The sequence below is a fragment of the Nesoenas mayeri genome (genome assembly GCF_963082525.1).
Source record: "Nesoenas mayeri genome assembly, chromosome: 1".
Classification (NCBI taxonomy): domain Eukaryota; kingdom Metazoa; phylum Chordata; class Aves; order Columbiformes; family Columbidae; genus Nesoenas; species Nesoenas mayeri.
In genome coordinates, this window is record NC_137541.1 from 89,495,059 (window position 1) to 89,517,695 (window position 22,637).

The window sequence follows — 22,637 nt, forward strand, 5'->3', positions numbered from 1 at the left end:
TTGCTCAGAGCCCTGTCCAGCCTGGCCTGGAATGTCTCCAGGGATGGAGCATCTACCACCTCTCTGGGCAACCTGTGCCAGTGTTTCACCATCACCATTGTAAAAAATTCCTTCATGTCTGGCCTGAATCTCCCTTCCTTTAGTTTTAAACCATTACTCCTTGTCCTGTTGCAAGAGGCCCTGCTAAAAAGTCTGTCCCCATCTTTCTTACAGGCTCCTTTTAAGTACTGAAAGGCTGCCATAAGGTCTCCCTGGAGCCTTCTCTTCTCCAGACTGAACAACCCCAACTCTCTGTCTGTCCTCACGGCAGAACTGTTCCAGCCCTCTGATCATGTTTGTGGCCTCCTCTGGCCCCTCTCCAACAGGTCCATGTCTTTCCTGTACTGAGGGTTCCAGAGCTGGACACAGGACTCCAGGTGGGGTCTCACCAGAGCAGAGCTAAGAGGCAGAATCACCTCGCTTGACCTGCTAGCCATGCTACTTTTGGTGCAGCCCAAGATACAATTGGCCTTCTGGGCTGCAAGCACACATTGCCAGTCCATGTCCAATCTTTCATCCACCCACACCCCCAGTCCTTTTCCACAGAACTGCTCTCAATCTCTTTAATCCCCAGCCTGTATTGATACTGGGAGTTGCCCTGACCCAGGTGCAGGACCTTGCACCTGACCTTGTTGAACCTCATGAGGTTTGCCTGAGCCCACTTCTCAAGCTTGTCCAGGTCCCTCTGGGTGTCTTAACTGACCCTCAGGTGTGTCAGCTGCACCACCTGCTGAGGGTGCGCTCAATCCCACTATGTCATTGGTGAAGATAGTACTGGTCCCAGTATGGACCCCTGAGGGACACCACTTGTCACTGGTGTCCATCCATCCATTGGGCCATTGACCACTGCTCTCTGGGTGTGACCATCCAGCCAGTTCCTCATCCATTGAACAATCCACCCATCAAATCCATACCTCTCCAGTTCAGAGAGAAGGGTGTTGTGGGGGACCATGTCGAAGGCTTTACAGAAGTCCAGATAGACAACATCTGTAGTAGCCCTTCCTTTGTCCACTGATGCTGTTACTCCACCGCAGAAAGCCACTAGTTTGGGCAGGCAGGACTTGCCCTTGGTAAAGCCTTGCTGACTGTCCCAAATCACCTCCCTGTCCTCCATGTGCCTTAGCACAGCTTCTAGGAGGATCTGTTCCATGATCTTCCCAAGTACAGAGATAAGGCTGACATGGCGGTAGTTCCCGTGGTTCTTTATACCCTTTTTAGAAATGGGTGCAATGTTTCCCTTTTTCCAGTCACCAGGGACTTCACCTGACTGCCATGACTTCTCAAATATCATGCAGAGTGGCTTGGCAATTACATCAGCCAATTCCCTCAGGACTCTGGAATTCACCTCATCAAGATTTATGTATATTCTGGTTCCTCAGGTGGTCATGAACCTGATCTTCTCTTACAGTGAGAGGGACTTTGCTCTTTCAGTCCCTATCTTGCAGTCGATCTACTTGAGAGGTGTAGGAAGAGAGCTTAACAGTGAAGACTGAGGCAAAACGGTTGTTGAGTACCTCAGCCTTCTCCTTATCTATTGTTAGCAGTTTACCAGTTGTGCTCACCAGGGAGGCCCACTTTTTTTGACCTTTTCTGGTTGATGTACCTGCAGAAGCCCTTGTTATTCTTTGCATCCCTTGCCAAGTTGAGCTCCAGCTGTGCCTAGACCTTCTTGACCCCATCTCTGCACAACCGGGCAGTGTCCCTGTACTTTTCCTGGGATACCTGTCCCTGCTTCCACCATCCGTGCATTTCCATCTTACCCTTCAGTTTGACCAGCAGGTCTTGTGATTCTGTGACTCAGCCATGCCAGCCCCTTGGGCAGCCTGTAGTAAACACCAACCACAAGGTTCCTTTTATTGCCTCTGTCTCTGATTCTTACCCATAAGCTTTCAACCTGCTCATGGTTATTCCTCAGAGGCAGCTCTTCACACTCTCAGTCTCTTGATGTAGAGGACAAACCCTTCCTTCCTTCCTTCCTTCCTTCCTCCCTCCCTCCCTCCCTCCCTCCCTCCCTCCCTCCCTCCCTCCTTCTGAACAGCCTGTAGCCATCAGTCACCATGCTCTAGTCATGGGATCTGTCCCACCAAATTTCGATAAAGGCCACTAGGTTGTAGCCTTTTAACAGCCTGGTGGCTTCCAGCTTCTCTTGCTTGTTGCCCATGCTGCCTGCAGTGGTATGGAGGCGCTTCAGCTGGTCTGTCAACCGCATCACCTTCTTAGCGGAACAGCCCTTCATTCCTTTTAAGTATTTCACTGGTGTTTTCCTGTTGGCCTCTATAAACTCAGGAGCCCCTGCCTCATCTCCATGAGATTTCAACTGTGCTCCAATGAGGCCAGCACATCCCAGGGCCACCAGCTGAGGGTCCTCCCTAGCACCACACCCCTTTATCCTTGGTGTCTCATCCCACAGCTTGTCACAGGCAAGCCTGATATTGTCCCCTGCCCCCATCATGTCTAATTTAAAGCTCTGTTGATGAGCTCCACTAGCTCATGTTCAAAGACCCTACTCCACCTTTGAGAAACAACACTTCTAATTAAGCTCCTAAATAGTGGATGTCTGTATTGTTGTTTCCAATGGCACATTTATTTCCCATATCCTCCATTCAAGTGAATCAGCTTTGGAGTCCAGCCCCGTCTTAGAACTGATACAGAAATTCTGGGAATTGACACTGGGACAGGAGACAGGTTTCTCTCTGGGGAGTTTCAGTCTTTAGATTGTGCTATAACTTTGCAGACTAAAATAGTTAGGGCATATGTGCAAGAGGTCACGGAAGCTGCTGTTGCTAAATTTGCTTGCCTGTAGTGAGTAGGAATGTCAGATGGTTATTCAAGCAGTGCATCGTCATGCCTGGTGGCTTGGGAATCTCCTCCTCAGCGCTACCTCACCAGTGCTGGCACAAAATAGGAATTGCACTGAAACTCAAAAGTAACAATGCATAAAAAGGTGGTACTACTTCTCTGGCGGAATTTGTTAATTGTAGTTTCTACTAGAAAGCAGAAAACTGAGACTTTAAAATAGGCTAAATAGTTGGTGGGAGCCCTTATTCCTTGAAGGCTGAGAAGAGTTTCCTGAAGGCTGGACATTGGATTTGTCTGGCTTTCCTTTCAGCTCAGTTTGGTGCTGCTTACTTGAATGCTGTATTTCTGAAAGGCTAGTTTTATCTTCCAGTTTCTTTCCATCTAATACTTAGGGTTAATTAAGAAAGAAGTATAATATGTTCATAGGCTCGTATTCCAAAAGTAATGTGCTCTCATGTGCCTTTACTTTCTGAAATTCTTTCAAAGGTGATAGTTAGGGTAATAATGTAGGTTAGATACTTTGTGACTAATCTATTGGAGTACAAATTAAACCTTCATGTTAGTTATGGACCATTATCATGTGACTATAATGGCAAAGTTTTTTTCCTTTGTCTCCTCATACTTCTTCTGCCTCATGCTACACTCCCTTAAACAGCAAAGATCCTTTAATTTCTGATGGAAATTTAAAAAAAAAATAGTTATCAAAAACCCTACTCTTGTTTCTGGTGAGTATCCAGAGCTTTTGAACCTTAAAATGTTTGACTGCAACGTATTCTGTCTTCTTTTTCTTTGTAAACCAACCTTTGTACCTGGTAAAAGACAACTGCCAGCCAAAAATCTGACCCTATATATTGCCTGGACTGTAGTCAGAATCTCCTTTGCTATGTCTAATATAAGGCAGTTTCTTGATAGATTGGACTGATTTCATGGTAAATCATTGAGTCTGTGGCTTGCGTCAACTTAGAAGAACATGGTACTGTAGCATTTAGGAATTGGGTGTGGGTGAAGGGTGCCCAAGCTTAATGTTGGTCTGTACTGCAACATTGTGAAACTATTCATTACTGAAAGATTTGTTTCCTTTTCAGTGCAAAACAGCTGGTTCGTGGAGAACCTAATGTCTCATACATCTGCTCTCGGTACTACAGGGCACCAGAGTTGATCTTTGGAGCCACCGATTATACCTCCAGTATAGGTATGTATGCGTATTTGTTGAAATCTATACCAACTGCATGAGTTTTTGTTCTGTAGTTAAATTTAAAGGTTAAGGTTTAAGGTTTAAAAGTTAAATTAAAGTTAAAGGTTTCCAGAAATGTTGGCTATAATCCGCTGAGGCAGAATTCTGTTGTCAGTGGGCATGTACAACTTCTTAACAAAATATACACGTTTTGTAGACAGCTGCTGTGATTTCTATGCCTTTTTGAGATTTCAGTGTCAATTACATTAGGAAAGGGGCTTTTTTAATATATGGGGGAAATCTGATTTCAAACAAATGTCCAGTTAGTTTTGGCATTTAGTTTAAAAGTAGGTATGAGTTCTCAAGCCATAAAAGCATTTTGATGACTTAAAGTAACTATAAAGAATGACCACAGAAATCTCAACTACTGCTTCTAAATGCTGTGAATTACACACAAATAATTCTGTAACTTATTTACTTAGGTTTTAGTAGAGAGCTTTTAGTGGGAGGGAAAATGTGGCCTAATGATGGGCTTTAAACTCTCTTGACATTTTTAATACATAGCATACAGCAGTATTTCTGATTTCACGTATTCTGATAACTTTTGTTGTTCTTTAGTCATTAATTTTGAACATGAAGACTTCTGTCTAATACCTGGCACATAGCTGTCTCATGGAAATGTTAGGGAAGCTGGAAGTTTTGGCAGAGGACAGGGAACACACGGGTTTTCTTACAGTGGAGTCCAAAATATGAACAACAAAATGAAAAGTCATTAAAATGAGCATCAGTGTGTCAGCTGGTTTTGGGTAACTTCAGTTTTTTAGTGAAGATATTCCCTGTGCTGCTTCTGGGTGCTAGCAGTAGAGACAGGATTTGACTCTCAGGTTCCCCAATACTGTGCTAAGGTTTTACCTTGCTAATGGACTTGAGTCACTTAGGCAAGGTATAATATTTCCAGAAGGATTTGGAGATCACAGTAAGTCTTGATGGGATATGTTTATAAACAGTTAAAGTTAGTATGTTCTGACTGGTGCTAACTCAGTGGTAGGCTGGCCCATCTGAGCTCTGCATTTCTTTTGAGAACAGAAGCATTCCTGAAGACTTTCCTGCTCTCACTATTTTTTTTCAATTACTTATTCTTCAGTATGTATTATAGCAACACTTATGTATCTCCCTGATAGGAAAAAAGAGGCAGAACCATAAGAAGTGTGAGGAAAGTAATGACACAAAGATAAAAGGGCAGAACTTACTTATTGGTGGCTGCTGCCAAAAGTGGCAGTCCCAGCCCTTGTTCTTTCTTGCCCCTGCGTACCTTGGCTCTCATGGTTTAGTGTTTAATGCACCAGTGCAGCTTCCATTGGCAGGAGACATATAGTATATATATAGTATATCTTTCTGCTACATTAGTGAGTTGAGTCAGCATTACTGTGTAGTTCGATAAGTAGCAGAGCCCTGGTAAAAGCAACGTGGTGGTAGCTCATGAGTGAGAGGAAGGTGGCTGGTCCTGGTTGACATCTTTTTGCCAGCTGCGAGCTGATAGATTGGCTCAGCTGCCTTATCAGAATGCACCGAGACAACTTGTTTCAGAGGATAACTGCATAAAACAAATATTTCAGGTGTCGCCAGAAGAGACTTCTTTATAGATAAGCTTGTGAAATGTCTCTTGCTCCAACTGTATAATGACTTTAAGATTAAACTTATTTGCAGAACTGGTTTAAAGTTGCTTTTTCTATTTTTGTTTTCTTATCTGCTGGTCCCTAAAGTAGTTCTAATGAAAATATTCTAAAGTGAGGAGTCCATTTTCCACTTGCCAAAAACATCATGAGTTTTAATCGTTTTTCAGACTTTCTTGTGCCCTCCCCCAAAAAAAACCCCTGTGCCCCCAAGCCTCTTCTCTGAAACTTGTGTGGAATAGCTTGAAAATGAAGTTCAGCAAATACTCTTTCTTTTCTATCCTTTACTTCCTTCTCAACAGAATCTTTGCATTTGAGAGCCGAGAAGTAATAAAATACTTTTACAAACTTACTTTGCAGTTTCCCAGAATTCTGCAATATGTTAGAAATTCTAGGGGTTTAGGTTTGTGATGCTGTTGTTTCCAGTGGCGGTACATACCAGGATATTCCTTAGTTCTTGCTGGATAGGCAGCAACAGCGCTTAGTGGGAAATCTTCCCCATTTCACATGAGACTGCTCATCTGAACTCAACCACCATTATTTGTACACCAAACAACAGGCACAGATAGGTTTCTTAAAAGAGAGGGACAGGAAGGAACATTTATTTATCAGTATTTTATCCATAGCTCAAAGTATAGGGAACTGCGAAATGCTTCAGTATTGTAATGCCACGTTTTAGAGCTTTTTTTTTTGTGATGTGAACATGCTTGTGTCTTCTCATTTGTTTTCTTCTGAAGTGTTAGCACAACAGCCTTTTCCTGCTATAGAGTCTTTTTCTCTGTAGAAGAATCCATTTGTGTGTGTGTTATGTGGTAATAAAAACTGAGTTTACGTGTAAAGTAGGGATCTTCACTCTTCTGTTTAAATATACTGTCTTAAAACTACATTAAAAATAAAATCAGTGAAGAATGTGAAGCCAAAAAGTGTTTTACTTAGAACTTTTCTGTATGTTATCTGTGAGGCATCCAGCTGTTATCCTAAGGTTTTTGTTGCTTGCTAACGTCACTGCAGGGCTTATTATTGTAACGTGCTGCAATATAGCATCTGTCATCTGCCTGTGCTACAACTTTAAAGGATTTTTCAGTGGTCAGGCACAAACATTCATGTCACTTGGACACCTTCATAGCTTGTACAGTTTGGGCTTTCATGCACCTTTGACTGTGAATTCTGCAAGCATGTGCATGTCCCTAAGTCTTGTTGGGGATGGTACATAGTTTTGTTCCTGCAGCTGATTCGCAGGAGGCTTTTTTTGCAGACCAATCCCTTCAGCTATCACTTGACAGCGTTTTGGCTGAAGTGTCTTCCTTGCAGCTCTGTGTGTGTTACGCCATCCCACAGTATGTTGCTGGCATGTGCTGGCTGCTCCGGTCATGTGGATGCTGTTGGCTGCTGAAAAACAGTGGGATGGCTGCCCACATTCCCCTACAACGTCCTGGGACAAACACAGGCGCTGGAGCAGGGGTGGGTGCAGATGTGTCTGTTGCCACATGATCCTCTTGCATAAAAAGAAGCCCTGCAGTTAAGGTCTACCTCCATAACATGCTTTTTTTGTTTGTTTTTTTTTTTTGTGCTGTTGTTTGGGTTTTTTTGCCAAGTTAGGTGATGGGGCAATGGAGGACTCAGCACAACATGGCAGTGTTTCTGCATAACAAGGATCTGCTGGTCTCAGCACATTTTCTCAGCCATTGCACTGGTGGGAGTTGAGAGTGTTCCAGGGGGAACATTTATAGCTACTGGCAGGGAAAGATTGATCTGCATGGCTGTATTGCTGGCTTCTCTTGGGGTGTCCAAAAATAAGTGTCATGAAGTTACTCATTCACTTTCCTAGCAAGCACTAAGACGGAGGGAGAGAGTATTTCACCTCAGCAGTTTGGAGCAGAAGCTCCTCTGGAGGCATGTGTAGTTGGGCTGTTACAGAGTTTCTTGGGGAAGAACCACCACAAGATGTCCCAAACCTGTTGCCAAGCAGTGAAAAATATTTGCCTCTGTGTCTGGGATGGCAACTTCTAACGCTGAAAATAAGCACGTGCGTTAATTTACTGAGGTCGTCTATCACCTGTCATTGTAGTTTCATCTCTTCATTACAGAAGAATACAGATACTTGCATTTAGCTTTTGTTCCAAATACTGGATCAAGCATGGCTTTCCAAGTGTTTTCAGGTTTCAGCCTCATTCTGTCTCCATAATGTGTGGATCTGTGGTGGCTTGATGTGCAAAACTTGCACCAGTGTAGCACACATGCCTGTAATCCAGAATTTTGCTCTCACTCTGACATCCCAAAAATTGGTCCAAACCAGCAGCAGTGAAAAGCACTTCAGGCTCTGGCATTTGGCAACTAGAAGCTGCTGATTTTATGATTTCCTAGAGCTGCTTTTCTGACTCCTGATTTCCTCCCTGCTAGTTTGTTTTCACTGTTTCCAGAGCAGCAACTTTGAGTTGTCTCCAAGATGAAGGAAGTCTGTCAAGATCAAGGGATAGTGAAGCGGAGATGAATAGATGAAAAAAAAAAAAAAAAGTGGATAGGTAAATGTACCCTGTAAAGTGTCAGATAAAGGAAATTTCTTAATATGTATTTTTTCCTCTTCATGCTCTCCAGGTAACAAGTTAGAGGAGCTGGAGTGTAATAGTGTAATACAATGTATGGTGCTTTTGTGGTGGAGAGGAGGGCCAGCTTCTCAGCTTAGAAAGACAGAGTTTGAGATCACAAAAATGAAATTTGTGGACAGGGTAGTCTGTTATAGACAGCTGGAATTCACCTTTGTCCACTTGTAGAATTGAAGCTAAAGAGTGTATTTTTCAGCCAGTCTTGCCAGATGCCTCTTCCTGAAGAGAAATTTTCTTACCTTTTCTAATGCTGGAATGGCATTCAACAGCAAGGGAATTATACAGATAATATTATTAGGCAATTTAATGTCCACCTGACAACTGTGAAGATAATAAAGCAACAGAAACTTAATTTAAGAAAAGTTTTGTAGTGTAAGAGGCTATATGAATTTTTGTGTGCTTAAATTGGTGCAGGTAGTTAGTGTGATAATGGTATTTATCTGAGTGTTCTTCAGTCTACAAAAGATATGACATTAGCTACTATTACAGTGTGTGAAAGCTATCTGAAATTAGCTTATTTGAGGGTTGCTTTTGGAGAGTAGTTGCATTTACTGTCCATGTTGGTTAGACTACATTTCACTGAAGGTTTGAAAAAGGTAGCTTTGCCTACTTTCTTCTATATAAAATTGATAGCTTTCAGTATTTTCTCCTAAAATTTCACATTATCCCAAGTAGTTTAACATAAAGATGGTCTGTGACTTGTTTTCTTAAAAGGTTCTCTTTTATATATTAACTAGTTTAAAGCATAGAATCACCAAATAATTTCAGTTGGAAGAGACCCTCAGGATCATCGAGTCCATCATGTGAATGATAGTCATATTTTGCCTTAATTAAATTCCACATATTAAAAACAAGTAGTTCAGAAAATGCTTCTCCTCCTGTGGGAGCAAGTAGTTACACCACAAGTTTGCTCTGAAAGATTATTAACCTATAATTGTTAGCCGTGACTGTGCTAAGGCAGAAAAGGATGTTGAGTTATCAAAAACTAATATTGACTACCTTATCACTTCTCTTAAGTAACGTGTCTTTAAATATAGAATTTAGTCCTTTTTTACTTCAGGCTTGAGAAGGTGTTACCACCCAAATTTGGAAGATAAAATTTAAAATGCCATATTCACAGCGGGGGGTGGGGGAGAGGCAAGCTATCCCGGAGCCAAATTTTAGTCCTGTTAAAGTCAATGGCATAAATTTCATCAAGTTTCAGCAGAGCTGAAATTTCCCGGTTTCTTCCTTATTGTACCTGGCTCATCAGAGCTGTATAAACACCTGTGTAAGTTACGTTTTGTTGCCATCCCTGCCTGGAGCTGCTGAAGTTAGCCTCTGCTCTCTGGCTTTCCTTGAGGATGCTTCCAGGGTTTGTTCACTTGCTTGCCCAGGAAACATTGCACAAACCCCAATTTGGAAGTCGGTGAAATTGCACTCCTGAAAAATAGTTGGGTTTTTTTGGAATGCCTGTAGCTTATTTCAGTGTGTGTTTAAACTGTTAGCAAGGAAAACCATGGAAAATTAAGTAGACTTTTAACAAGGCATTAAATCACTCCATTTGGAAGATTTTGCTGAATGAAGAACCACCACATATGTTTCCGATGTATTTGTTCTGTGCTTGATGGATTACAATCACAAACGCATCAAGTATTCCTCAGACTTCCCCAGCTATTTCCTCGTGACTTACATCTTTTTCTCTTCTCTCCCTCCTGTGATGCACTCAGCTTTCTCATGTACCTTCTGCTGTTTTCTGCTTGACCTTCTTGTTTAAGCAAGGGCCTGCACATCCTTTGACGTGTTTGCAGCTGCAGTTTGGCAGGCTGGGGGCAAGCCCAGCGGGTTCTGCAGGGACTGAGCCCCCCTCTCCCCAGCAGCAACACTGATGCGTGCTCTCCCCACTGCTGCTACAAAACTTCTGTAACTGGTTCGAGACTTCTGCCTTTCAGACTTGTCTGGAATTGGCTGGTGGAGTGCAAAGGCATTTGGGGGGACTGGGAACGGATAGGACAGCACAAAGCCAACTTCATGGACCAGCCAGACCAGGACATTATTTAAAATAGGTTTTTAAAAGCCACAGTCTAATTCAGAAAAAAACCATGCTGGCATAGTTGCAAAATATTTAAAAGGAAGCAAGCTGTGAATGCTGATTTACTCCCATGTCAGCTTTGGATTTGTCTGTATTCTGTCAAGTATTTTTCCTTTTCATATATTGTTTCTTTTTCAGCATAAAATAAGGATTGAAGTTGTAAATAATGATTATGGCTCTGAGGTACCACATGTTTTGTATACTCAGTGTAAAGGACTTAGCTTTTTCAAAAACCCTTTAAGGTGCCTTTAAATATTCTTAAGTTACAGTACTCTTGACTGCTTAGTACATTTAATCTGTTTCTTCAAAACTTCTGAAGAAATCCGTGCTATCTGTTGAACTGTTATGTAATTTCCTATAAACACAGTATGCATAGGATGACATAAACAGTGATTCTTTGCATCATGATTTTGTTGTGTGTTAGTCCAACAACAGGAGCTATCAGAGAAAGATGTTGTTTAGAAGTTGGATGCAATTGAACATTCTTTTACACCTTGGTGGCTATGTCAGCTTTTATTAAATATGATCCAAAGCACAATCTGGTATGCTTGGTTGTTGAAATTTGAGGCTCAAACTTCAGATTATCTCTGGTTGCTGTTTGTATTGGAAGTAGTTGCTTTTCAGGATAAAACCAGATGTAGTTTGTATTAAGGCATTATGTAGATTACATCCATTTGACTCAGAGGTGAATGATTTAGAAAGCTGCAATAATGAGCAGTGCTTTTTGCCTACCATATGTTATGATTGAACCATATCTTTCTTGAGAAGGGGAGAAGCTATTTTTGCACTTAGAAGCTACTTTTGCTACTTTTTTCACTTAGAAATGGGGGAAGGAAAAGTCTGTTCTAATGTGCAGATTTTGTTACTAATCTTGAATTCCTCAATGTATGTATGTATGTTTGTTTTTTGCATCATTCTCTAATGGTTGTGACAAAGTGATAATAGACTGTTTAGAGAACTGTTGGAGACATTTTCCTTACACAGACCTTTAGCTATAACTGACACTGTGTGCATCCAGCTTCCCAATGGCATAGATTAAATACACTAGAGGAATAAGGATCTGTGTCACAGCGTGGGTTATCTCAGGTTGGAACAGGCCTCAGGAGGAGGTAAATTCTCTGGGTTTTGGATTGTGGTGATGCAACTGTTATTTGATGGGGGAAGGTTAGCTCGTAACAGCAGGCAAGACTTCAAAGAAAGATGGGTGGAGGGGGACTGGTTTTGTTCTTTTCCCTTTTGGGGCATTACAGTATTGTAGGCTTTACAAATCTTTCCTTACTGATTGCTTGTTTGAGGTTAGATTTTCTTGTGTGTGTGTCAGATTTCAGATATGCATTGAACAAATGATGACTTTCTAGAAAAACTTTTAGTCAATCTATTTTTTGGAGAAGCAGTTATGTCTGCATCTAGGTGCACTACTTTTATGGTGTTGAACAGCTTAAACTTCAGTGTTTGATGTGCAGTTGCAGTAGATTCTCTACAGACATCTGCTATGCAGTGTTTACTGCATTTGCTTCATTAGTTTTTTCATTTGAATTAACTATTCTACAGTACACTTAAACATTTTAAAGCTGCTGTTGTAGTATTTAATTGCCTTATTTACATGTAAGAAGATATACCTGTAATAGATTAGGAACATTTTCTTCATGTAGAGTAGTAGCTGCTAGTGACTACTTGTAGCTTTTGGTACCTGTATGAAAATTAGTCGATGCTAATCAACTAATGGATGCTGTTGATCTGATCTATGACTTGCAGTTCTGTTGTCCAGCCAGTTTTGCAAATGGAATTGGGATAAAGATTAGGTCTTGATGTGACTGAGTTGGAGAGGCTGTCTCCCAGATACCTTAACCATCATGTACAATAGGTTACAAGTAATACTTTTGCAGCAATGTTTCATCTGCTAGTGAATATATGCTTTCAATAGATGGATGAAAAATTTAGTCTGTTCATCAAGCAGAAACAGTAAAAATATCAGCTGTTGTGGTGGATGATACCTGTGTATAGCTCATGATCAATGTGCTTTTAAAACAACACAGGGTTTTGGGGAATTCTTAAGATTCAGGTAGCAAGTGTTCTCATGTCTTTTCCCTACATGTATAAGTTTTGATGTCAGTATATTATGATATTTAATGTTGTTTTCCAGTTCTCTTCTCATCGTTTGACTTCTAAGACTGTCTGCCCATCATTGCTTTATGCCAGATAACTGTGTTTTCTAGATCAAAATTTAGGAGAAGAATGTGTTTTATTTTTAGCTGTGTTATATATACTATTAGACATGGCAAAGAATAAAGTAATTTTAAATTGCTGTGTTTTGTGTAAATGGCCTAATGTGTACCTTTTACTGATACCTTTCCCTGTCTTCTACTTTTCCTTGTTTAGATGTGTGGTCAGCAGGCTGTGTATTGGCTGAACTGTTACTAGGACAACCAATCTTTCCAGGTGACAGTGGTGTGGATCAGTTGGTGGAAATAATCAAGGTATGGAATTCTAAGTGTTGTTTTCACCGCATTATTCCGTGGGAATCAACATGAAAATATGCATTGTTATAAACTTGTCAACATATATATATATAAACTTGTCAACATGTATATTCTGTCACCATTGTATAGGGTGTTGCATGTAAACTGTGTTTGAAAACACTTCTCATGGTTTTTTTTAGAACTTGATCATCTCTATTGGCCCTCTTGCAGTATGCATAATGATGTATCATCTTTTAATTATATATGTCTTTCCCTCTTAAAGGACTGCACTTTCAGTTTGCTTGGAAATAGTGCTTACATACTAAGCCAATATTTATTAATGTGTGATTTTCAGTCTTTAAGAATCTGGCTCTTTTTCCTTTGTTGAATGCAATTAGCACTTGGCTTTGAAAACAGTGTTATTAAATTTCCTTATGCCAGATTCTTCACATATGTAGCCTTCTTTTCTTTTTTCCTTCCTTCTAGCTCTTTGAGGTGAAAGGTGAGAAAGGGCACTCTTTTTTGCAGATGGAGAATCGGGAAATGTAGGGCAAAGGTACCTTCCACCTGAAGAGTCTTGTATTTCAAGTGAAAAAGACCTAATATTTCAGAATACGTAACATTTATATATCGCTTATATCCAAACACATCTTGACTGACTTCATTTGGTAAGCTGTGAATATTCTGTGATTCTCAAATTAGAGGCATGGAAGAATAATTCATAGCTTAAAAGACTGCTGTCTGATTTTCCAGCACTGTAGTCTCCTCTACTTCCTTCAACTTGTGCGATGAAGGAGGAAGAAATATTTCTAGAAAGAGCAGTATATTTTTCCTCTGAATCTATACTATGTACATAATAAGATGGGAGTATTACGGAGGATAAGATGTGTGCACATGCTGTTCAGCTTTATTGATTTCATCACCACAAGGAGATTTCCTCTTGGAAATCAGTTTTACCACTTAACTGCCACCTCGATGCATGTATATTTGCGTGGTATGCATGTGAAAACCCCCTCAAAGCCAAAATGTGTGGTTGGAAGAGTAGAATGTCCTATGTCCATCTGTGTTTTTCAGTAGAAGAGCTGCTGGTGTCTTTGTCCCTGTCCTAAGAGTGTGTGACACCAACCGATGCCAAGTAGTCATCCTCCTACATGGAGGAAATGGGCTGATGAGGCCCAGTGTACTCTGACCTTTCTAGGCTCTCTCCGTGTCTCCTCCAGCCTTTGAGCATGTAAACCTAGCTTGTGTTACAGTGGTTTTCTGTCCTACTGGAAATCCTCCAGCCAACAACTTTTGTCTGAAGGCTGCATGCCTTCCACCTACTTCTATGACTTTCTTGATTTCTTATTTTTACCTGTCTACCCAGTGTTATTTCAAGCTCAGCATACCCAAGTTGGGTCAGTTTACGTAGGAAACGCTAGTGGGAAAACCAGAGTTGCTGTCAGAGTAGGGCTGATGATGGCACAAGTGACAGTTCTTTCCTTTTGAGAAGTGTGTTGGAGCAGTGCACTGCTTTCTGCTATGCTGCTTTTGTGAGATGTGAAATGGTCCCTGTGAACACTTCAGGTGGCCAGAGTTCCTCAAGAGTTTGTGCAATAACCTGTGGTGTTTGCCTTTGAACATTTTCCAAAAATGCTGGGTTTTTTCTTGATTAATATCTACAGTCCTGAGAAACTACCTCTAATGAGTTGTTTATAAATAAATCTGCTTATATAATCTGTGAACTAATAACTTTATGGCACATATGTGCTTCAATTGTGATGATTCTGCTTTGTTTTCACTTAAGTTATATTGAAGTAGAGGAGTACTTTAATAAAACCGTTGGTAGCCTAGGTATCATCTGTGGTTTCTTTAATTGACCTTACCATCAGTGGTGTCATAACTTGATAATTTTTATTGGCCAATTCATAGGTGAATACATAGTGCTTGAAAACTCATGTTATCTGTCACCACAGCTGAAGAAGTATCTGGTATGAAGGTTCAAACTTGAGTAATTTATAGCCTGAGATGATGATTTTCACATCTGCAGGAACAAATTTCTGAATCTTTTTTTGAATGTAGAAAGGAGATACTGAGTGATTATCCACACCTATGGTGTGTTGGGGTTTCCTCATCTTCTGTTAGATACCTAGACCCCTATGTGTAGAAATCAAGTGAAACAAACATAGGGGTAACTCCATTTTATAGTATGCCTGGTCTCTTCAATTAAAAAGTTACAGTACCAGACAGTATGCTTTAGGAAAGTCTGAGAGAACAAATGCTGTAAATGTTGCATTAATAGTCACGAAAAATAAGGTTTACTCAATCGTTAAGGGAATATGGTGGAAAATGCAAGCCTGAATGGGTGGATGCCATGAAGTTTTTTTTTCTGCCTGTAAATTTGTTAATGAGGTAGCATAGATTCTCAAGGCAATGCTGGAAGAGAAAATGAGTGCAAACTGCAGAAGTGGACTGTTTTTCATTGCCCTTGTCTAACAAATCTTGTGAAGTTCTGTATAAACTATTCAGAAAACTCTGGCAGGAGGCTAAGGTGAGAATACAGAGAGAGTTATAATTGAGAATATTGCATTCAAAATCAACAACCATGAGAAATTGTCTACGAAACTGCATGAACTGGGCAATGAGGTGTTTCCTTTGTAATGCCATACCCACAAACAAGTGTTTCTCATAGTGGGAGTAGAGGGAGAACAGTACTTTTACCTCACATTTCAAGTAACTTTTCCTCACCTTTTGAGAATGAGGAAAAAGTAGAAAGTGAGGTGCTTAACTTTCCATTCTGCCAGCTGTTGGCATGGATCTGTCACATCTACTATGTATCCATTCAAAGTGACATATAATCAAGTTAAGCAGATTTGGTTTTTGAATCTGCAAATAAGTCATGAAACTTCTGCTCTTCTCCACTCCCAGCATGATGCTTAAATTTGACTTAGGCTTAAAAGGTTAGTATAAAAACTGCAACCTATGTTTGAGTGAGCTTGGGTTTCTGCAGCCTCAATATAGTTGGAGACATAAGCAATTCTGCAGCATAAAAACTACTAGAATTGTTAAGTCGTGGGCACAACATGTAAAACATTAGGTTGTATAAGATTCGTTTACAATGGGATTCATTTAAAAAAAATAAATAAAAGAAATTAACAGGTGGTGTCCACCTCTTCCATTTGTAGCATTAGAATACTACTATTTAAAGCTTTCATTTTAAGACAGACTTATTTTAATGCTAGCTGGCTGTAGGAGAAGCGGAGCTCTGGGATCTGCCACTTGTAGAACAGCGATGAACTTTGTAGAAGGTTGCAGGTTGGGACCTGTTTGACTCTCTTGGAGTCATGCATTTCAGATAGCTTTCTTGGAACTGTGTTGTCTGAAGCATAGGAGCAGAGAAAATGGAGTATTTTAAATGCCAAAAAGGGGCTATAGTCAAAACATACTTATCCACACATTTGGAAATGCACCTTTCAACCCTAAAATCTACTTGATTCCACTGCAAGAGAGGTCAGCTTAGAAACTTTTCTGCTGGTTCCTATCAATTCAGGATGATTGAGTCACAGTCACTCTTGTAGCATTTTTTGAGCCAAGATAAATTTTTCAGTTGTCTCTTCAGTTGTTTACTCAGCTTTGATTTTTTTCAGAGTTCATTTCACGACACAAGAATTGGATGCTACACCTGGGTATGAAGTTTTTGCATTAGGCTGGAGAATGACTTCAAAACATTATCACATTAAACTAGTCCTTCCTTCTCATGCAGTTCTTGATGACATATCCTCGGCAGCTGTGTTCGTAAAGATGGAATTTCTATGATAAGTCAGTCAGCACAGCTTGTCCTTCCTGCAGGCTGCATGCCCAACATCCTCAGTCCCTTGCTGCACCAGAAGCATTTTTGGCTTTCACCAGATTGTTATTCAGTTTGAGCAGTCTTCAAGTAGTTTCATTTCAAGCAATCTGGCAAGATCTTCTCCATCCCTTTGCACCTGGAGTTTCTCCAGGCCTGCTGCCTATTTGCAAACTGCTCTGAAAAACCATGCCCTTATAGAAACACAGTATCACGTTCATGTGAATCAAAAGACACTCCTCTTCTTTTTAGCTTCTTTTCTCTTGTTCCTATTTCTTTAAAAACAGTGTTTCCAGATATTCTCAATCTGTCTGGGAAAGACAGATCTTTGACCACTTGTCCCTGACAAAATGATATTCAATATGGGAAAATACTGTCTTGGAGCACCATCTGAAGAAATAACCCAAGCACATTCTTCTTGAATACTTAAACTATTACAGTACAGAAATCATGTGCTGTGCTTTTTCCTAGGTTTGATCTTGGATGGTGACTCTTCCTTCTTATTTTTGGCTCTTGTGAGCTATTCCGAATGTTAGGTTATCCTATCGCTAGGAATATCTTGAGTAACCTGATATATTCATTAAAATTCATGCTCCTTCTGGCTTTTGAGTGACATCTTCAGAAATGCGCTTAGTTTCCAAAGCATGCACAGTGACAGCGTGGGTTTCATCAGCGGTCAAATGAAGAAATTCAGGAAAATGCTGCACCTCAGAGCAATCCTACAGTCCATCCCCCATGGAAGGGAGAAAGCCCTCATGCCAGCATCCCAAGAGGGTTGCAGTTGCCACTTTCTTATTAAAAAGCCACTGTGCTAGTGGGATACCACTGAATACAGCTCAAAAGAAGGAGCTCTTGAACAGAAGAGGGATTTTTTTGAGATACAGTCAAGGCAGACTTCATAAAACTCCAACCTTGTGGTGCAGCAGCACTCTCTCCAGGACTGTCATGGCCCCTGTGAAAGCTTGAGAGGTTTTAGGCATTCCTGCCCCCCCAGCTCTACAGCACACTGAAAACCATCAAGAGAAAACTGGCTGGAATATCAACCCCGAACTAAAATATGTTCATTCCTGCAGACAGTGGTTACTCTCTGTTCCCCTTGCAAAAAGGGGATGTCAGAAGCGTAATGGTTTTGTTTCTAAGATAATGATCTTCTGAAAGGGTACATTCCCCCTACTCCCCTCAAAAATGGAAGAAAAAGAATTATATCAATGTCTATCAGAAGAATGAAGCAGCAATAATTGTCTCAGCAGCCCTGGGATGTGGGGAGGACAGCATCTGCCAATCTGCCTTGCATTGTCTTTTCCATTTTTTCCATATGCTGCAATGTAGAGTATGAGATGCATCAAATGACTTGTGAAAACTTCAAAGGGTTGTGGGGGAGCTTTTGTGTTTGTTTTGGGTTTTTTAGTTTGCACTGGTCTGTGTGATTATTTCTTGCACCAAAACTGGCATTTCGTGGTAATTTAAGAGAAATAATAAAATCTTCTTCCCATAGTTCTCTGGGTTAGGAATGAGGCAAGGGGGAAAAAAAATGTATTAAAAGCCAGGCTCAATAGTATCAGGAATCCTATCCATGTGTAACTTTTTTGTCTCTGACAGTTTTACTGAGCTGAATGCTAAGTATAGACTGCAATTATAATATATGGCTCATGCTCAAATGTCAAGGTGCTATTTTGGGCTCAGGTTCTGAAATAAAATAAATTCAGTCGCAGTGCTTAATGGGGAGAGAGGAGCCATCTCTTCCGGGAGAATAAACAGTAGGAGAGTGTGTTTCATTTTGTTGGATGTGGTCCTGTGCTGAGGACCTGCCTGCATCTGACAGAGGCTTTCACATGGGTCCTCTCTCCTCACCCCTAGGGGAAGTCTCGTGGCATTTGTTTTCCCTGATGAGCCCTCCACATCACAACCTGTCTGTTCTCATGTCTCATGTAATTTGTCACTTGCAGGCAGGCAGTGTAAAAACGTTGATGAGCAATTACATTCATGTCAGTGGTGACAATGGGTTTCTTCCTATTCCTGGTGTATAGCTGCTTTCCTGTTTGCGAATAGAAGAAATCTCTATGTTTAGTTGACTTTCATTTTGTTTGAGGAGAGAGTGTTTCTGAAAGAAAGTGTATATAAAATGGGTAAACTTACTTTTTTTTCTACCACAGACCTCTTGAAGTATTATTTCAAAGCTGACCTGTTTTTACTGCTTGAAACATCAGCCCAGGGAGTTTTTTTAAATAGCTGTTTGGCATATCTCTCACAACTTTCTGAAGAGGTGCAGCCATGTTTGCAGAAGTATTAATTATGCTATCTGGTAAGCCATACACACCAGACTTTCTGGAGTACATTTCCTTGTAAACATGGATGGTTTTCCCAAGGAAGGCGCTATACCACTGTAACCATGGCTTTGTAGAGGTTTCTGGTATAAATACCCAGCTTCTCTCCATCTAGTTCAATCACCACCAGCAAGAGCTGCTGAACCCTCTGTGTCCCTACACTTTTAACTGATTCTTACATTTTGGCAAAGGTTTAGCAGTGAAAATGGTTGTCAGAAAGATCATTTCTTCCCCTGAGGCTTGTTGAGACCCTTGCGGTTTCCTCTTCCCATGGTGTTGCAGCAGTATGGTTTCAGTCATTAATAACCCTGCACAGTTCTGCACTGTGAAGCCAGGCGTGGACAGCAGCTTTCTTCAGTATTGGGTATAACCGAGGTGTCCTTTGGAGCTGAATATCATCCATCTTTTTCTCCTATGAAAATTCAATTGCAGAGCATAAAATGAAGATCTTTATGCTGTTTGTAATCAAATGTAGGATGTATTCCAGGTTCAGAAATCTCCTCATGTTTGTTAAGGGTGATATTACTGGGAGCTTTTCTTAATTGGTTGAGATACATACTATTACCCTACCTTCACAAACCTTGTTCTGGAATAGAGATTATTTGGGGAGCTTAATGTCAAGGCAAAACTTCCAGGAAATACTTGTAAAACCTGTTGTATTCAATTTTTGTCCTGAGAGAATCAGCATGATATGTCTTCTCAGCAAGTGCATTCTTCAATTAATCTTAGTAGATAATATTTCTTTTTATTTTTATTTAAGAGGTGACGATGACAGTTGAGGTCAGGAGCAAGACTAGTTAACCTGTTGTCTGCACTTGCAGGAAGATCCCTTGTAGTCTCATGTAGACCCTCTTCATTCATTCAAAAGTTTAGTCTTCATTCCAGATGGAGTTGTCTGATGTATGAATTTTTTTCTATTATTCTAGTACCTACTTTGTTGTGGTTCACACTTTCTTTTTAAAGTGCCCAATTAAAAAAAAAAAAAATCAACTTTTTCCTTGGCAGTATTACTTTTAGTAAGACTTTCTCCAACATATAGAAGTATCTGAAGCGAGGGTGCAAAGAAGAGGGAACCCGGGCTCTTTCCTTTGGCATCCTGTGACAGGGCAAGAGGCAATGGGCATAAACTCAAAATATGTGAAATTCAGTCTGAATACAAGAAAACAGTTTTTACTGTGAGAGTGTTCAAACACTGGAAGACGTTGTCCAGAGTGGTTGTGCAGTCTCCATCCTTGAGACATTCAGAAGCCATCTGGACATGGTTTTGGGCAGCTGGCTTTCACCGGCACTGCTTGTGCTGGGAGGGGTGGACCAGCTGACCTCCAGAGGTCCCTTCCAACCTCATCCATTCTGTGAAACCTCTCTCCAAGGAACATCTGCTCCATAGTATTTTCAGAGTTGTTATAGCAAGAGCAGCTGTCCATGGAATAATTCTGCCAAAAATGTGCAAAATAATTTATGCTGCTTCTTTGCATTTCAAAAGGAAAGAGCAGTCACATGACTTTTTCAAAGAGGAGGTTTGCCCAATTTTTGCAATAGCTTAAATGATTGCTGTTATTCACCAAGGTTACTTGAATGTATTCCTAATACACTGAAAACTAAGTGTAAATCAGTGAGGTACAATTTAAAAATCACGTAGCAAACAGCGTTGGTGTGTTAGGGGGGCAGGGAGAGGAGATGGCCATTAATTACTTCAGGACCTCTTCCAAGATGGGTCAAATGCTGCTAGCTACAATTTTATAGCTTATCACTTTATTCATCTCACATTTTACTTCTGAGTTATTATTTGAATTTGACACCACCTTTAAAACTTCATTGTTCTTCCTATCTATTTGCCTTCCTTTTCTTCTTTTCTCCCCCCCCACCCCCAATCTGCCTTTAATACAAATGGAAAGCACAGTCTAGTCTGGTTTTACAATCTGGAGCGGACAAAGCAAATACACTGGCTAATATAAGTCATCTTTCTTTTTTACGGTTATTTTGTATTTCAAAGACTGCAATGTAACTGGAAGGTCAAGCGATACCTTTTTTCAGCTGGCATGATCCCTCTTCAGTACCTTCTTTTCTAAACATTCATGAGACCTTAGGCACTCTTTGCCTAAACGGCTGTGCTTGAGCTTAGGAGCTGCTCCCTCCCATCATCGGGAGTTACAGCTGTGTTTTTAGTGAAACATGTGGATAGACATTGTCCATGAAATTGCCATTGCCTACCTAATCTGAATTCTCTCTGATGCTAAAGGCATTCTTTAAGGACAGATACTTGTGCTGTGTAGGCTCCTGTTCTGAGCAGCCTTGGCAACTGAGCCAGTTTCCTGAGTTTTGGCTATGTAAAAAAATCTAGTCTTTGCCTCTTCTAAGGAAGGCTATTAAAGGGTTGTTTTTTGAGAGAGAAAAGGGGAAAGAAGGTAAATGTGCTTTTAAACAAGCCCTATTTATACTAGGGAGGCCTGAAAACTTAGCCTTTAGAAAAGGTGGGATGGCAATACAAGTTATCTGTAATCTTTCAGGAAGCTAATGCAACTAATACAAAAACTTCCAAGGCTTTGAGAATGGCTTTTATCCCAAATTGTGATAAAAATAGTATTTGCAGGTGTGAAATCATCTAATCTTTTAGAGATGGAAAGCTTTGAGAGTGGCGGTCATCAAAGCTTTGAGAGCAGTGCTGTCCTGGCAGGCTGGCAGCTGGGGGAGCCAGACAGAAAACCAGCGGGGAAAGGCCCGCTTGCCTCTCAACTCTTCTTTCCTTTGAAAGTTGGGAAAAATGTATGCAAGCCTGCAAACAACCTCTTTCCTACCATCTAAGCAAAACCAGTGTTTTCAGACATGCACGGAAAAAATGTTCTATCAGCTCTGAAGGTTACTGGCTTTTAGAGTAAGTGGCATTTAAATCCTGGTTAGCAACGAGAAGGTAGTTCTGTGATTATTTGGTTTGTACAACTTGTCACTTAAATCTGTTATCCAAGAAGCAGCTGTCGGAACAAGTTGCAGGGTTTATTGCTGCTGCTGGTGTTTATTTAAGATTGCTTAGTGGGTAGGTATTTTAGTTTGTGTTGTACAGCTCATATTTTAAATAATAAAGAGATAACCAAGCTCCTTTCATAATACCTGATGATAGCTTGTCTGTTGCATACAAATTAAACAGTGACTCTTGCTTTTCTAGCTCTTTACCTGACTCTTTAGGGCACACTTGTATAATTTCCACTTCAGAATGAAAATGTTCACTGATACTACAATATGTAACCAGATGTTTCCTTTATCAAGCAGTAAGGTAGAGTGCTAACATGATAGGTTTAGATCAGGGCTGCTGAACTCATTTTCACTGGGGGCCACATCAGCCTGGCAGTTGCCTTCAAAGATCCGAATGTAATTTTAGGACTGTATAAATGAAGGAGTAGTTACCTTTATACAGTGAAAATGAGTTTGACACCCCTGGTTTATATTGTTTCCTGATGGTGACGGTGCAGTCTCATGAGATGATAACATTATGCTAATCTGTATGGAGGAGAGATTTATCCAGGACGAGAGTAGCATGGCTACAGGTTTCCCGTAGGAAGATGAAACTGAGCCCAGTGTAGAGGAGCGACTCCTGCCCTCTCCACTTCTCTGCAGAACAAAAGAATGCTCAGCAACTGGGTGCAAACAGAAAACAACAGGATGCTTTGAACCTGC

General features: G+C 40.7%; 1 protein-coding gene across 1 annotated transcript in view; it reads left to right on the forward strand.

Annotated features, from left to right (window-relative positions):
- The window catches only part of GSK3B (glycogen synthase kinase 3 beta), a 151,519-nt gene that overhangs the window by 101,565 nt on the left and 27,317 nt on the right, over positions 1 to 22,637 (forward strand). The window contains exons 6-7 of the mRNA XM_080340922.1: positions 3,924 to 4,030; positions 12,739 to 12,836. Of these exons, the coding sequence (XP_080197048.1) occupies positions 3,924 to 4,030; positions 12,739 to 12,836 (205 nt within the window). The remainder of the gene's footprint in view (positions 1 to 3,923; positions 4,031 to 12,738; positions 12,837 to 22,637) is intronic.